Source organism: Oncorhynchus kisutch, linkage group LG11, assembly GCF_002021735.2.
Source record: "Oncorhynchus kisutch isolate 150728-3 linkage group LG11, Okis_V2, whole genome shotgun sequence".
NCBI classification, from domain to species: Eukaryota; Metazoa; Chordata; class Actinopteri; order Salmoniformes; family Salmonidae; genus Oncorhynchus; species Oncorhynchus kisutch.
This window is the reverse complement of record NC_034184.2, coordinates 5,603,603-5,620,750: the sequence shown is the minus strand read 5'-3', so window position 1 is coordinate 5,620,750 and position 17,148 is coordinate 5,603,603. Positions and strand designations below refer to the sequence as shown.

Sequence of the window (17,148 nt, the reverse complement as noted above, 5' to 3'; positions counted from 1 at the left end):
AATGCATAGGATTGTGGAAATACATTTCTCCCATAATAAGACTAGGGTATGTAGGCCAATGTCTACATTTTTATCGTGGATCTGAGTCAGGATGTAGGTCAGAATTCTGAGTTATCTCATTCCAATGTAATTATTTTTTCTAGGGCTCGCTGTCTCATAAAAAAATGACACTCCCTCTTTGTGCTCACTGACGCGCCTCCATTGTGCACATTAGGTGGGACCATGCATTTCATGGTCTATTCGTCACCAACACGACCCAGAGAACGTAGCTTAATGGCGCTTTGCTCAGACACCCCCTATGTTTTGTGAGATGTAACTGCGTCTGAAGGCTGTGAGAGATAAGTGGAAAGTCCCTAAGACTGGAAATCCCCTTTGTCTGTCTGGGCTTTTCCGCAGTCTGCATGAACTACATTAAGTTGGAGGACGTGATCTATGCTTTGACATGTAGAGTAAACATACCAACATATAATTGATTGTGAAGAAGGCTGAATGGCGCTGTTTGGACTGCTGCGGTTACCCTGATTGAAGTGGCAGAGGACTACCAGGAGCATCCTTAGGGCTTTGTTGGTGGTCTTATTGTACAGGTAATATTCATTCATATTCTATATGTTTCTCTATCAATAATTGGAACTCACTTTCGTTTTAGCGTTTGAAATCTATATACTATACGTCGTTGCATTGTTGTGTTTCTGGGGACAGACCGAGGTTGCGCACGTCGGTGGGCGCCATTGTTTACGAAGACGTCACCCTCAAGCAATTAAATATGGAATTAATAGTTCATGTTACATTTTAACTATGTTTATGACAATACTCGCGATGCAATGTTACAATGTTTCAAACGTTGCTGTCAGAGGAATGGACTAAGTAATTCGAACGTCAGTCAGCAGGCTCCTGTTACTGTCTTTTGTGTCAACTGCAGCGCTCATGATTCCCCGTGCTCTGACCAAAGTCTGCCAATATCGAAAGAGCGACACTCTCCTTATTACATAGATATTTAGAGGTTATTCTACAATTACATTATGCGCCTTCAAGGTAGGCTATACTGTAATTGATGAAGGATGCTTGAATAGTTTTGTCACTGTACACGGTGCAAAAAATATACAGTGTATACATCTTATTTTATCACATTGTAGTTAGGTACCTCTTCAATAAGATCATAAGAGCCTATTGTTATGTTATAAGTAATGCCTGACTGACAAGTTCCTGTTTCAATGGTCCTCCAATTGGACAAATGTAAAGAATTGTAAGGGTTTTAAATAGTTCCATTCTTATGCATCAATCATTGCCAGTATTATCGAAGCATGAGTTTTCTGTGATGGTGGTTGTGAGTGGGCCTTATTATTATTATTTTTTAACTAGCCTCTGCCTACAGCTGTTCTTTGGCTTAGGGTCTGAAAAATCACCATCAGCTTGTAGAGGGTGCCTCTGTCCCATTGGGGCAACAGAGGTTGTGGGGGAATTCTAACTTGGAAAAGAACACAAAAGCTGTCTTGTTTGTCTTTAGTCATGACCCCCACTTTGTCTAGTATTAGAAGTGGGCCATATAGTCCAGTGATCAGAACCACATGCTGCCAATGAAACCAACCAACAACTGTTTTCCTACTCTTCAGTTCTGCATTGGTACACGTTGCGTCTGGTGAACACCATGTCCCAGGGACAGAATTTCCTGCCCAAGTTCCTCTTTGTGAGTAACCTGCTGAAAGCGGTCAAGATCCGGGAGCGGGTGCCCAACGATGTAGTGAAGCCTGCGGGCAGTGAAAGCCTGATGCACCACCTGCGGGGCATGCACCGGTACACACTGGAAATGATCAGCATGAGCCAGTTCCCTCAGGCCTTCCAACAGGTCATTCAGGCAGCCATCTTGGACAGGGCCATGCAGAGCTCCCTAGAGCAGGAGAAGAAGCTCAACTGGTGCCACGAGGTCAAGAAAATGGTACCACTGAGGACCAATGGTAATGTATTAGTTTGTTTTGGGTGCCTGTTCCCCTTGTTGGTCATTCTAGTAGGAAGGTAGGAGGTATTTGTGAAAAGAGGGGGGGGGGGGGGGGGGGGGGTTGTGTCGCTTTTAGAATGACCATTATCAGCTCTTGATTTGACTGGTACCTAACATGACTTTACAGTACAGTATTTGTAGATCATAACGTCTAGGGTACTTATGTGGGACATCCCAAAGCAGAAATTCTATGATGTCATACTGATAATTTCCCCTCCATTGTTCTAAAAACCATGTTGACCGAGTTAATTCTGTTGACACATTCAAACTCTGTAATGATTTGTTTCTGTCTGCTTTGCAGTGGAGGTTTGGGTATACCCCTTCTCTCAATAAGTAGCTAAGTGAGTTGGACCTTTATTCACAAATCATACAGCAAACAACCCCACTTGTCTTGACTCACACGTGGGTTAGTGACCATGTCAATCATGTCATTTCATTGAATCATTGCAAAGATGGAATGTTATTGTCAGGTGGATATATAACCAGGTTATTAGGTTTATTGTCTTATTGAGGGTAATATCTTACCTCACTCAAAACTAGTTCCCAACATCATCAACTAGAATGAGTTGTATAGGCATGTCTTAAATTCCAATGCTGATGGGTTCCCTCACTATCATGTGGTTGCTATATTCCACATATAGCTGCTTAATAACTACAATCTTATTGTTAAGGTTGATTACTGCTGTGTTTTAATCCATGGTTTATTCACGCCAAGACAAAAAGAGGACATAATATGGATTAATACACAGTAAACAATGAGGGTTTGTTGAACCTTTGCCATTTTAATGCTGTCACACCATAGTAACAGTACATGAAACGTGAATCAACGGCTAATGTATTTTCCCTATATAGTGATAAGAGAAGTTTGTCTTCCAGTAAATCCAATCCAGAAAGACCCTTGACATGATACATATTTCCTTTCTATTGAGTGAGTGGAATTTCCTCATATAAGTCTCTGGAGGGCCCACCCATGCCTAAATTTGGAAAATATAGAAGTCTTTGGAGGGCCCAGACAGGCCTTGATTTAGAAAATATAGAAGTCTCTGGAGGGCTCAGCCAGACCTTGATTTGGGAAATTATAGTATAGAGTAGCTTTTCCTATGAATGACATAGCAGCTATGACTTTTAGACTGAGGAGGACCACTCTGTCTGTTGCTGGCTGGCTGGCTGGCTGCTGACTCACTGGAATGAATCCATTGCGTAAGGTGACTGGTGAATAAGGACAGGACAGGAGTGGTAGAGGACTAGGGGAGGACAGGACAGGACCAGAAAGGTAGAGGAGGACTGTACCGGAGAGGTAGAGGAGGACAGGAGAGAGAGAGGAGGACAGGAGAGATAGAGGAGGACAGAAGAGGTAGAGGAGGACTGTACCGGAGAGGTAGAGGAGGACAGGAGAGGTAGAGGAGGACAGGAGAGATAGAGGAGGACAGGAGAGATAGAGGAGGACAGGAGAGATAGAGGAGGACAGAAGAGGTAGAGGAGGACTGTACCGGAGAGGTAGAGGAGGACAGGAGAGATAGAGGAGGACAGAAGAGGTAGAGGAGGACTGTACCGGAGAGGTAGAGGAGGACAGGAGAGATAGAGGAGGACAGGAGAGGTAGAGGAGGACTGTACCGGAGAGGTAGAGGAGGACAGGAGAGGTAGAGGAGGACAGGAGAGATAGAGGAGGACAGGAGAGGTAGAGGAGAACAGGAGAGGTAGAGGAGGACAGGAGAGGTAGAGGATGGGAACCTTGTGCTGGGGACAATAAAATATGCAGTTTTGTCACACAACGCAATGCCACAGATGTCTTAAGTGTTGAGTGTGCAATTAGCATGTTGACTGCAGGAATGTCCACCAGAGCTGTTGTCAGAGAATTAAATGTTCATTTCTCTGTCATAACCCACCTAAAGTTGTTTTAGAGGATTTGGCATTACGTCCAACCGGCCTCAAAACAACCGCAAACCACGTGTATGGTGTCGTGTGTGCGAGCAGTTTGCTGATGTCAACGTTGTGAACAGAGTGCCCCATAGTGACGGTGGGGTTATGGTATGGGAAGGCATAAGCTACGGTAAACTTAGACGATTTCATTTTGTTGTGGTAAATTGACGAGATCCTGAAGCCCATTGTTGTGCTATTCATCCACGACCATCACCTCATGATTCAGCATATTACATAGTTATAATTGCAATGTACATATTACATAGTTATGATACATATTACATAGTTATAATACATATTACATAGTTATGATACATATTCAAGGTATAATACATATTACATAGTTATAATAGTAATATACCTACTATATAGTTATAATACCTATTACATAGTTATAATAGTAATATACCTACTATATAGTTATAATACCTATTACATAGTTATAATAGTAATATACCTACTATATAGTTATAATACCTATTACATAGTTATAATAGTAATATACCTACTATATAGTTATAATACCTATTACATAGTTATAATAGTAATATACCTACTATATAGTTATAATACATATTACATAGTTATAATAGTAATATACCTACTATATAGTTATAATACATATTACATAGTTATAATAGTAATATACCTACTATATAGTTATAATACCTATTACATAGTTATAATAGTAATGCACATATTATACTTATAATAGTAATACACATATTATACTTATAGTAGTAATATGCATATTACATAGTTATAATACCTATTACATAGTTATAGTAGTAATATACATATTACATAGTTATAGTAGTAATATGCATATTACATAGTTATAATACCTATTACATAGTTATAGTAGTAATATACATATTACATAGTTATAGTAGTAATATGCATATTACATAGTTATAGTAGTAATATACATATTATATAGTTATAGTAGTAATATACATATTACATAGTTATAATACCTATTACATAGTTATAGTAGTAATATACATATTATATAGTTATAGTAGTAATGTACATATTACATAGTTATAGTAGTAATATACATATTATATAGTTATAATACCTATTACATAGTTATAGTAGTAATATACATATTATATAGTTATAGTAGTAATATACATATTATATAGTTATAGTAGTAATATACATATTATATAGTTATAGTAGTAATATACATATTACATAGTTATAGTAGTAATATACATATTACATAGTTATAGTAGTAATATACATATTACATAGTTATAGTAGTAATATACATATTGCATAGTTATAATACCTATTACATAGTTATGATAGTAATATACACATTACATAGTTATAGTAGTAATATACATATTACATAGTTATAGTAGTAATATACATATTACATAGTTATAGTAGTAATATACATATTACATAGTTATAGTAGTAATATACATATTGCATAGTTATAATACCTATTACATAGTTATGATAGTAATATACACATTACATAGTTATAGTAGTAATATACATATTGCATAGTTATAATACCTATTACATAGTTATAGTAGTAATATACACATTACATAGTTATAGTAGTAATATACATATTACATAGTTATAGTAGTAATATACACATTACATAGTTATAGTAGTAATATACATATTACATAGTTATAGTAGTAATATACATATTACATAGTTATAGTAGTAATATACATATTATATAGTTATAATACCTATTACGTAGTTATGGTAGTAATGTACATATGACATAGTTATGATAGTAATGTACATATTACATAGTTATAGTAGTAATATGCATATTACATAGTTATAGTAGTAATATACATATTATATAGTTATAATACCTATTACGTAGTTATGGTAGTATGTACATATTACATATTTAGAATGCATATTACAGAGTTATAATAGTAATATACCTATTATACAGTTATACCTATGATAGTATGATAGTAATAGTAATATACATATTAGTTATAATACCATTGCATATTTATAGTAGCAATATACATAATAACATAGTTGTAATAGTAATGTAGATATTACATAGTTATAATAGTAACATACAATTACAGTCATAATACCTATTACATAGTTATAATAGTAATGTACATATTATAGTTATAATACCTATTACATAGTTGTAATAGTGATATACATATAACATAGTTGTAAAAGTAATGTACATATTATAGTTATAATAACTATTACATAGTTAATAATAGTAACATACAATTACAGTCATAATACCTATTACATAGTTATAATAGTAATGTACATATTATAGTTATAATACCTATTACATAGTTGTAATAGTGATATACATATAACATAGTTATAATAGTAATGTACATATGACATAGTTATGATAGTAATGTACATATTACATAGTTATAGTAGTAATATGCATATTACATAGTTATAGTAGTAATATACATATTATATAGTTATAATACCTATTACATAGTTATAGTAGTAATATGCATATTACATAGTTATAGTAGTAATATACATATTATATAGTTATAATACCTATTACATAGTTGTAATAGTAATGTACATATTATAGTTATAATACCTATTACATAGTTGTAATAGTGATATACATATAACATAGTTATAATAGTAATGTACATATCACAGTTATAATACATTTTGCAGAGTTATAATACATTTTGCAGAGTTATAATACATTTTGCAGAGTTATAATACATTTTGCAGAGTTATAATAGTAATGTACATATTATAGTTATAATACCTATTACATAGTTGTAATAGTGATATACATATAACATAGTTATAATAGTAATGTACATATGACATAGTTATGATAGTAATGTACATATTACATAGTTATAGTAGTAATATGCATATTACATAGTTATAGTAGTAATATACATATTATATAGTTATAATACCTATTACATAGTTATAGTAGTAATATGCATATTACATAGTTATAGTAGTAATATACATATTATATAGTTATAATACCTATTACATAGTTGTAATAGTAATGTACATATTATAGTTATAATACCTATTACATAGTTGTAATAGTGATATACATATAACATAGTTATAATAGTAATGTACATATCACAGTTATAATACATTTTGCAGAGTTATAATACATTTTGCAGAGTTATAATACATTTTGCAGAGTTATAATACATTTTGCAGAGTTATAATAGTAATGTACATATCACAGTTATAATAATGTACATAGTTTCAGCCAATCAGCATTCAGGACTCAAAACAACCCGTTTATATTACATATTACATAGTTATAATAGTAATGCACATATTACAAGGGTATGATAGTGATACACATTACACATGTATAATATTTGAGAGCATACAGTATGTAAAAACAGTGTTGCACTTATCGCAGTGTCCACCTCTACTGGTGTTTTCAGCACGCTGTCCACCTCCACTGGCGTATTCGACACGCTGTCCACCTCTACTGGTGTTTTCAGCACTCTGTCCACCTCCACTGGTGTATTCGACACGCTGTCCACCTCCACTGGTGTATTCGACACGCTGTCCACCTCCACTGGTGTATTTGACACGCTGTCCACCTCTACTGGTGTATTTGACACGCTGTCCACCTCTACTGGTGTACTCAACATGGCGGAAGACAAAAAGATGAAGGCCGAAGGTATTCAGTGTCGGAACTCAGAACTTCTTCTTTTAGGTAAAGAAATATGCGGGTGTAAAATATAAAAATATATCATACCACACGAAAATGAGATCTCTATTGGTTGTTGGTGAAGCTCGTGAATAGAAAACATTCCAGCCGAGCCAAGCACCGCCCCTCTGGAAAGTCCAGGGCCACATGTCTCGGATATCTCTGGAGTAGCTGACAAGGGGAAGAAAGAGTCAAATGGCAGCTTCACGACACTTAGTCACAGAGAACCACAATCAGGGAAATTCCTCTCTTTGGTGTGGCAGGCAGCAGGGTATTTCAAATGCTTTAGGCCCATTTTGTTACAATGACAAAAAGACCCCACCGCCCTGCAGTAAGAGTCAGACGGTTTGTCTGCCAGATGGTTTATCATCGATTTCTTAAACTAGGAATTAAATCTGCAAATGCAACTTTACCTGATTTACTCATTTTGCCCATCTGTCAGCCTCTCCAGTCATCACTGAAGGCTGTTTTTTCATTCTCTTATTTAGTTTAGGTTGTTTTAGTGTTAACGTGCCAAGGGAGCATATGACTAATTAAACTACAGTTTAATTAAACTACAGTTAGAGTTTAAACCAATACTGTATGTGTCATTGGCCTAGTGGTCCAGTCTGTTTTAGCCATGTTGTATGGCATGAAGACAACCATAGAAGACAACACATGGAAAGCAACGAAAGTACACCACACAAACCAACAGTGCTGATATTCTGTGACATCATTTCCACTGTAAGGTGATGAATGGTGGTCAGATATAACAAACCAACAGTGCTGATAGTCTATGATATCAAACTTTCTCAGGCCGTTTTATATTTCCTCTGCAAGGTGATGAATGGTGGTCAGATATAACAAACCAACAGTGCTGATAGTCTATGATATCAAACTTTCTCAGGCCGTTTTATATTTCCTCTGCAAGGTGATGAATGGTGGTCAGATATAACGGATGCCTAAAGAGCGCTGCGAGAGCTGCTCTGGAAATCCCCTCTCCCTTTCCTCCTTTTTCTCAGAGCGATACAGGTCTTTGTCGGCGATGGATAGTTTTGCTGTTAATAACTCGCAGTCTTACCTGTGGTGATGGGAAGTTTGTATTTCACAAACACAGAATCATAGTAAAGAGTTGTATTAGTAACGGAACTGTAGATAAACTTACCCTCCACTCTACATGCCTGGATCAAACCAGATGGAACTTTACAAAGTTTGAATGCGTGAACATAATAAATTCTCAGCAACAAAAGAGTGATCAAATTAAGAGCCTACACTTGTATGTAATATCTGCCCCCATATGTCATGGCTTTGTGTGTGTTGCAGGAGATGGGAACTGTCTTCTCCATGCTGCCTCTCAGTACATGCTGGGGGTGCAGGACACAGACCTGGTCCTGAGGAAGGCCCTGCACAGTGTGCTCAAGGAGAACGAAACAGGCAACTTTAGAGCCCGTTTCCAGACAGAGCTACTGCAGTCTCAGGAGTTCACCCAGACTGGCCTGCGTTACAGCACTATGGTGAGGAACGGAGGCCCCCTCTACGACCAGGATTGTGTTTGAATAACAGACCTCCTCTACGACCAGGATGGTGTTACTATAGCAGACCTCCTCTACGACCAGGATGGTGTTACTATAGCAGACCTCCTCTACGACCAGGATGGTGTTACTATAGCAGACCTCCTCTACGACCAGGATGGTGTTACTATAGCAGACCTCCTCTACGACCAGGATGGTGTTACTATAGCAGACCTCCTCTACGACCAGGATGGTGTTACTATAGCAGACCTCCTCTACGACCAGGATGATGTTACTATAGCAGACTCCTCTACGACCAGGATGATGTTACTATAGCAGACCTGGGCCAAAGTACATAACGTCAAATACTTGAAAAGTGTAGTAAGATGTGTGCTTGATTTAGTAGTATCACCTGTTGGTAGTATCACCCAGGTCTGTTAGTAGTATCCCCTGTTACTAGTATCACCCAGGTCTGTTAGTAGTATCACCCAGGTCTGTTAGTAGTATCACCCAGGTCTGTTACTAGTATCACCCATGTCTGTTAGTAGTATCACCTGTTGGTAGTTTCACCCAGGTCTGTTAGTAGTATCACCCAGGTCTGTTAGTAGTGTCACCCAGGTCTGTTCGTAGTATCACCCAGATCTGTTAGTAGTATCACCCAGGTCTGGTAGTAGTATCACCTGTTAGTAGTATCATTCAGGTCTGTTAGTAGTTTCACCCAGGTCTGTAAGTAGTTTCACCCAGGTCTGTCAGTAGTATCACCCAGGTCTGTCAGTAGTATCACCCAAGTATGTTAGTAGTATCACCCAGGTCTGTTAGTAGTATCACCCAGGTATGTTAGTAGTATCACCTGTTGGTAGTATCACTAACTGTGGTTAGTAGTATCACCCAGGTCTGTTAGTAGTATCACCTGTTAGTAGGATCATGATGTTTATAGCAGCTAAATTGGTTGTAATTGATTATTCTTCTGTCAGAATTGGGAGGAGGAATGGGAGAAGATCATCAAGATGGCTTCCCCTGTGTCCAGCCGCAATGGGCTGCAGTTTGACTCCCTGGAGGACATGCACATCTTTATCCTCTCCAACATCCTCCGCAGGCCCATTATCGTCATCGCAGGTACAGCCTTCCTCAATGGACCCTCTCATCACTCAGTTCATCAGAAGTTCAAACGTAGACAGCAGTTTCTGTAGGTCTTTCTGTAGATTTGTGTACTACAGCAGTAGAATCAGTCAGTGTGCTGTCTTTTTGTAGGCCTGTCTACTATAGCAGTAGAAGTAGTCAGTGTGCTGTCTCTGTAGGTTTGCCTACTACAGCAGTAGAAGTAGTCAGTGTGCTGTCTCTGTAGGTTTGCCTACTACAGCAGTAGAAGCAGTCAGTGTGCTGTCTTTTTGTAGGCCTGTCTACTATAGCAGTAGAAGTAGTCAGTGTGCTGTCTCTGTAGGTTTGCCTACTACAGCAGTAGAAGCAGTCAGTGTGCTGTATTGTGTTCAGTGACTAACTCATGGCTGTATCCTTACAGACCAGGTGCTGCGCAGCATGAGGTCCTGCTCCTCCTTCTCTCCCCTCAACGTGGGGGGCATCTACCTTCCTCTGCACTGGCCTCCAAGGGAGTGCTACAAGTACCCCATAGTGCTCGGCTACGACTCCCAGCACTTTGCCCCCCTCATCACCATCAAAGACAGTGGCCCAGGTGTGAACAGTAACCGTCGTTGATAGATTACTGTGTTGAGAAGTGCTTGTAGGATGAGGGGGAATGTGACCTATCTTCCACATCTTACTAAATTGGGTCATTTATTGTGCTGTTTTGGTGTACGGTGTCATTGTGTCCCAGAAAGGTGCTAGCTATATACTACTTCCTGTTTATCATCATTATGACTGTGTGCCCCAGAGATCCGAGCAGTGCCGCTGATCAACCCGGGCCGCGGGGGCTTCGAGGAGCTCAACGTACACTTCTTGATGGAGAAGGAGCAGACGCAGAAGGAGAGGCTTCTGAAGGACTACCTAATGCTGATGGAGATCCCTGTCATTGGACTGGGCTACGATACCACACGCATCATCAATGCTGCCAGGTGGGTGGGACGCTAGAGCCATGGAGAACGATAGAGAAAAGGATGTAAAGCACTGTTTAAAAAGCACAATACAAATCTGTTTTTAAAAAGTCTTTGTGGCATAATAGAGCTTTATTTATTGGGGTGGGTCAAATTGAGAACCAATTGTCATTATTGACGACCTGGCAGCCTGGCAGCCTGGCCAAGAGGTGTGTAATTATACTATCAGTAGTATTGAGTGTGTTGCGTGCTGCCTTTCCCAGGCTGGATGAAGGGAACCTGCCTGAGGACATGAACCTGATGGAGGACTACCTCCAGTTGGTCAACCATGAGTACAAGCGCTGGCAGGAGGACAAGGACCAACTGTGGGGCCCCCACCCCCATAGACCACCCCCCTTCTCCGTGTCTCAGCTGTCCCTCATCGAGATCCGATGTGCCACACCACGGTGCACCTTCTACGTCTCTGTGGACACCCAGCCACACTGCCACGAGTGCTTTGAGAAACGCCAGGGCCAGCCTAACGGGAGGATAGAGGCTGCCCCTACGAAAGGCGGAAATCAGGCTTGTGAGCCGGGGTGTAGTAGTAGAGTACGGCCCAGCCCTTCTGGCTGCCTGGCGGTGTTATCCAGCCCGCTCTCCGTCGCTACACCGCGCTCAGTGTCCTGCTGTTACAGTGAAACCCACGCCATGAAGTGCAAGATGCCTGGCTGCGTTTTCACCCGCAGCACGGAGCACAATGGTCTGTGTGAACGATGCTTTAACAGCCGGCAGAATGCACCAGGAAGGTGCGGCATGTGCCACCAGGAGGCCTTCAGGATATTTAACGGACTGTGCCCCCCTTGCTTCCAGAGTACTGGCACAGAGCGGGGTGAGGAGCCCCAGCCGCCGGCAGCAGCGTCCTCTTCTGGGTCGTTATGGACCCAGCCCCCGCCCAGGGAATCTGAGTGCTCGGGCCGGCCCTGTAAAAGGTCGGGATGCCAGTTCTTTGGGACTCAACAGAAGCGTGGATTCTGCACCATCTGCTATGTGGACTATCAGACCAACCACCGTAAGTCTAACCAGATGCTTGTTCTTAGTCATTTTAACAAGAAATGCTTTTCTTTTCATGTCCCAGCAAAATATATAGAAGGAATCAGGCCACATCAAAAGCCACAGCTGTCATGTCTTATCTTGGTGTACTTATGTCAGTATACTTAGAAACAACATGAAACTAACTCGATGTTTACACCAGACAGAACTGGAAAAGCTGCAAATTTACCTGAATCTCAAGAATAGTTGATATTGTGTGTGGTCATATGTTAGTTTGACATGTGGTTTCTCTGGGTTTATCTCCTCCAGTAGCGACCCTTCCTCCTCCTGCTCCAATCCAGACTCGCCACGCGTCGGAGGCAGGCTTCCAGAATGCTTCGCGCTGTCAGGGCCTGGGGTGTGGGGCCATGGGCAATGCCATGCTGGAGGGCTACTGTAACAAGTGCTTCTTTAACGAGCAGAGCTCCAGGTTCAACCAGAATGCTACCTGGGCTCCCGGTGCCCACTCCCCTCCACTGGTCATGGTGAGTGTCTCCCTCCCTCTCACACAGGGCCCAGTGGCTGTACACCACATCTTGAATTGCAAATCATTTTTACAGTTTCAGAGTGTAAAATTATTTGTTTCCTCTTTGTTTTTCTCTATCTGCAGCGGACTGCTAAACCAGAACAAGACAAACCCAGAAAGACCCAGACCCAGGCCAAGTGCAGGTGGAATGGCTGCAGTAACTTCTCCCCCGGCTGCACAGACCCGTGTCCAGAGTGCCGGGCCACACGGGGGCAGAGAGAGAGCCGCAGGGAGAGGGCAGGGGCACCTAAGGAGACGATGAAGCAGAGCTGTAAAGCCCAAGGCTGTGACCACTATGCCAACATAGAGAAGCAAGGCTTCTGTAACGAATGTGACCACTTTAAGCAGGTCTACAGGGGGTGAGCCCAAAGGTTTGGGGAAGATTAAAATGGTCGTGCCACCATGCTAGTCAAAGCATCTCTGAAACTAGTGACCCTAAGGCCAGACGCCCGTTTTAACATGTGCTCATGAAGAGAAAAGAGCAGGGGCAGTAGAAATGGCAGGCAGAATACCTCTTAGTGCAATTATTATTATCCCACGTGTACAGGATGAAAGGTGAGGTATACGTGTCAGACAACAGACAACGTGTACAGTATCATGCTGTGCTACTGATTGTATCTTGAAAAAGCGCAATAAGTAAGCTGCTTAATAATACGGCCAAGCAATCGACCAAAATTCAGACAACTGCAAAGTTGTGCCAAAGCCAACACGACCACTAACAAAATGAGCGTTTGGTCAGTAGAAATGTGGTTTAAACAGGATTAGGTACAGTTAAAACTGTTCCATACCTAGACAGCTAATGTACAGTATCTGAGTGATTGTGAGTGGGCAGTACCCTTAAGTACTGAATGGTGCTACTTGAACAGAAGTCAAACGTAGAGGTTATGTTACATGACAGAGAAAAACGGTAGTTAAAACTCAATAATATTCAACCTCAGTACAGATGCTGTTGTGTTCTTGTTTTCAACCTCTCCCACCACCACATAGATGTCTGCTGGCAGTACATATGCTGTTGTGTTCTTGTTTTCATCCTCTCCCACCACCACATAGATGTCTGCTGGCAGTACATATGCTGTTGTGTTCTTGTTTTCAACCTCTCCCACCACCACATAGATGTCTGCTGGCATTACATATGTCGTTGTGTTCTTGTTTTCAACCTCTCCCACCACCACATAGATGTCTGCTGGCAGTACATATGCTGTTGTGTTCTTGTTTTCAACCTCTCCCACCACCACATAGATGTCTGCTGGCAGTACATATGCTGTTGTGTTCTTGTTTTCAACCTCTCCCACCACCACATAGATGTCTGCTGGCAGTACATATGTGGTTGTGTTCTTGTTTTCAACCTCTCCCACCACCACATAGATGTCTGCTGGCAGTACATATGCCGTTGTGTTCTTGTTTTCAACCTATCCCACCACCACATAGATGTCTGCTGGCAGTACATATGCTGTTGTGTTCTTGTTTTCAACCTCTCCCACCACCACATAGATGTCTGCTGGCAGTACATATGTCGTTGTGTTCTTGTTTTCAACCTCTCCCACCACCACATAGATGTCTGCTGGCAGTATATATGCCGTTGTGTTCTTGTTTTCAACCTCTCCCACCACCACATAGATGTCTGCTGGCAGTACATATGCCGTTGTGTTCTTGTTTTCAACCTCTCCCACCACCACATAGATGTCTGCTGGCAGTACATATGCCGTTGTGTTCTTGTTTTCAACCTCTCCCACCACCACATAGATGTCTGCTGGCAGTACATATGCTGTTGTGTTCTTGTTTTCAACCTCTCCCACCACCACATAGATGTCTGCTGGCAGTACATATGCTGTTGTGTTCTTGTTTTCAACCTCTCCCACCACCACATAGATGTCTGCTGGCAGTACATATGCTGTTGTGTTCTTGTTTTCAACCTCTCCCACCACCACATAGATGTCTGCTGGCAGTACATATGCTGTTGTGTTCTTGTTTTCAACCTCTCCCACCACCACATAGATGTCTGCTGGCAGTACATATGCTGTTGTGTTCTTGTTTTCAACCTCTCCCACCACCACATAGATGTCTGCTGGCAGTACATATGCTGTTGTGTTCTTGTTTTCAACCTCTCCCACCACCACATAGATGTCTGCTGGCAGTACATATGCTGTTGTGTTCTTGTTTTCAACCTCTCCCACCACCACATAGATGTCTGCTGGCAGTACATATGCTGTTGTGTTCTTGTTTTCAACCTCTCCCACCACCACATAGATGTCTGCTGGCAGTACATATGTCGTTGTGTTCTTGTTTTCAACCTCTCCCACCACCACATAGATGTCTGCTGGCAGTACATATGCTGTTGTGTTCTTGTTTTCAACCTCTCCCACCACCACATAGATGTCTGCTGGCAGTACATATGCTGTTGTGTTCTTGTTTTCAACCTCTCCCACCACCACATAGATGTCTGCTGGCAGTACATATGTCGTTGTGTTCTTGTTTTCAACCTCTCCCACCACCACATAGATGTCTGCTGGCAGTACATATGCCGTTGTGTTCTTGTTTTCAACCTCTCCCACCACCACATAGATGTCTGCTGGCAGTACATATGCTGTTGTGTTCTTGTTTTCAACCTCTCCCACCACCACATAGATGTCTGCTGGCAGTACATATGTCGTTGTGTTCTTGTTTTCAACCTCTCCCACCACCACATAGATGTCTGCTGGCAGTACATATGCCGTTGTGTTCTTGTTTTCAACCTCTCCCACCACCACATAGATGTCTGCTGGCAGTACATATGCCGTTGTGTTCTTGTTTTCAACCTCTCCCACCACCACATAGATGTCTGCTGGCAGTACATATGCTGTTGTGTTCTTGTTTTCAACCTCTCCCACCACCACATAGATGTCTGCTGGCAGTACATATGCTGTTGTGTTCTTGTTTTCAACCTCTCCCACCACCACATAGATGTCTGCTGGCAGTACATATGCTGTTGTGTTCTTGTTTTCAACCTCTCCCACCACCACATAGATGTCTGCTGGCAGTACATATGCTGTTGTGTTCTTGTTTTCAACCTCTCCCACCACCACATAGATGTCTGCTGGCAGTACATATGCTGTTGTGTTCTTGTTTTCAACCTCTCCCACCACCACATAGATGTCTGCTGGCAGTACATATGCTGTTGTGTTCTTGTTTTCAACCTCTCCCACCACCACATAGATGTCTGCTGGCAGTACATATGCTGTTGTGTTCTTGTTTTCAACCTCTCCCACCACCACATAGATGTCTGCTGGCAGTACATATGCTGTTGTGTTCTTGTTTTCAACCTCTCCCACCACCACATAGATGTCTGCTGGCAGTACATATGCTGTTGTGTTCTTGTTTTCAACCTCTCCCACCACCACATAGATGTCTGCTGGCAGTACATATGCTGTTGTGTTCTTGTTTTCAACCTCTCCCACCACCACATAGATGTCTGCTGGCAGTACATATGCTGTTGTGTTCTTGTTTTCAACCTCTCCCACCACCACATAGATGTCTGCTGGCAGTACATATGCTGTTGTGTTCTTGTTTTCAACCTCTCCCACCACCACATAGATGTCTGCTGGCAGTACATATGCTGTTGTGTTCTTGTTTTCAACCTCTCCCACCACCACATAGATGTCTGCTGGCAGTACATATGCTGTTGTGTTCTTGTTTTCAACCTCTCCCACCACCACATAGATGTCTGCTGGCAGTACATATGCTGTTGTGTTCTTGTTTTCAACCTCTCCCACCACCACATAGATGTCTGCTGGCAGTACATATGCTGTTGTGTTCTTGTTTTCAACCTCTCCCACCACCACATAGATGTCTGCTGGCAGTACATATGCTGTTGTGTTCTTGTTTTCAACCTCTCCCACCACCACATAGATGTCTGCTGGCAGTACATATGCTGTTGTGTTCTTGTTTTCAACCTCTCCCACCACCACATAGATGTCTGCTGGCAGTACATATGCTGTCGTGTTCTTGTTTTCAACCTCTCCCACCACCACATAGATGTCTGCTGGCAGTACATATGCTGTCGTGTTCTTGTTTTCAACCTCTCCCACCACCACATAGATGTCTGCTGGCAGTACATATGCTGTTGTGTTCTTGTTTTCAACCTCTCCCACCACCACATAGATGTCTGCTGGCAGTACATATGCTGTTGTGTTCTTGTTTTCAACCTCTCCCACCACCACATAGATGTCTGCTGGCAGTACATATGCTGTTGTGTTCTTGTTTTCAACCTCTCCCACCACCACATAGATGTCTGCTGGCAGTACATATGCTGTTGTGTTCTTGTTTTCAACCTCTCCCACCACCACATAGATGTCTGCTGGCAGTACATATGCTGTTGTGTTCTTGTTTTCAACCTCTCCCACCACCACATAGATGTCTGCTGGCAG

The 17,148-nt window shown here is 41.5% G+C and overlaps 1 protein-coding gene across 1 annotated transcript; it reads left to right on the top strand.

Annotated features, from left to right (window-relative positions):
* The first annotated feature begins 254 nt into the window (after nt 1-254).
* On the top strand, nt 255-13,697 carry LOC109875868 (tumor necrosis factor alpha-induced protein 3). Its single transcript, XM_031835201.1, has 9 exons — nt 255-584; nt 1,611-1,952; nt 8,916-9,106; nt 10,078-10,219; nt 10,623-10,793; nt 10,992-11,172; nt 11,415-12,199; nt 12,490-12,704; nt 12,830-13,697. Exons 2-9 carry the CDS (start codon nt 1,646-1,648, stop codon nt 13,106-13,108), a joined length of 2,271 nt encoding a protein of 756 aa, XP_031691061.1. The 5' UTR covers nt 255-584; nt 1,611-1,645; the 3' UTR covers nt 13,109-13,697.
* Nucleotides 13,698-17,148: the final 3,451 nt, after the last annotated feature.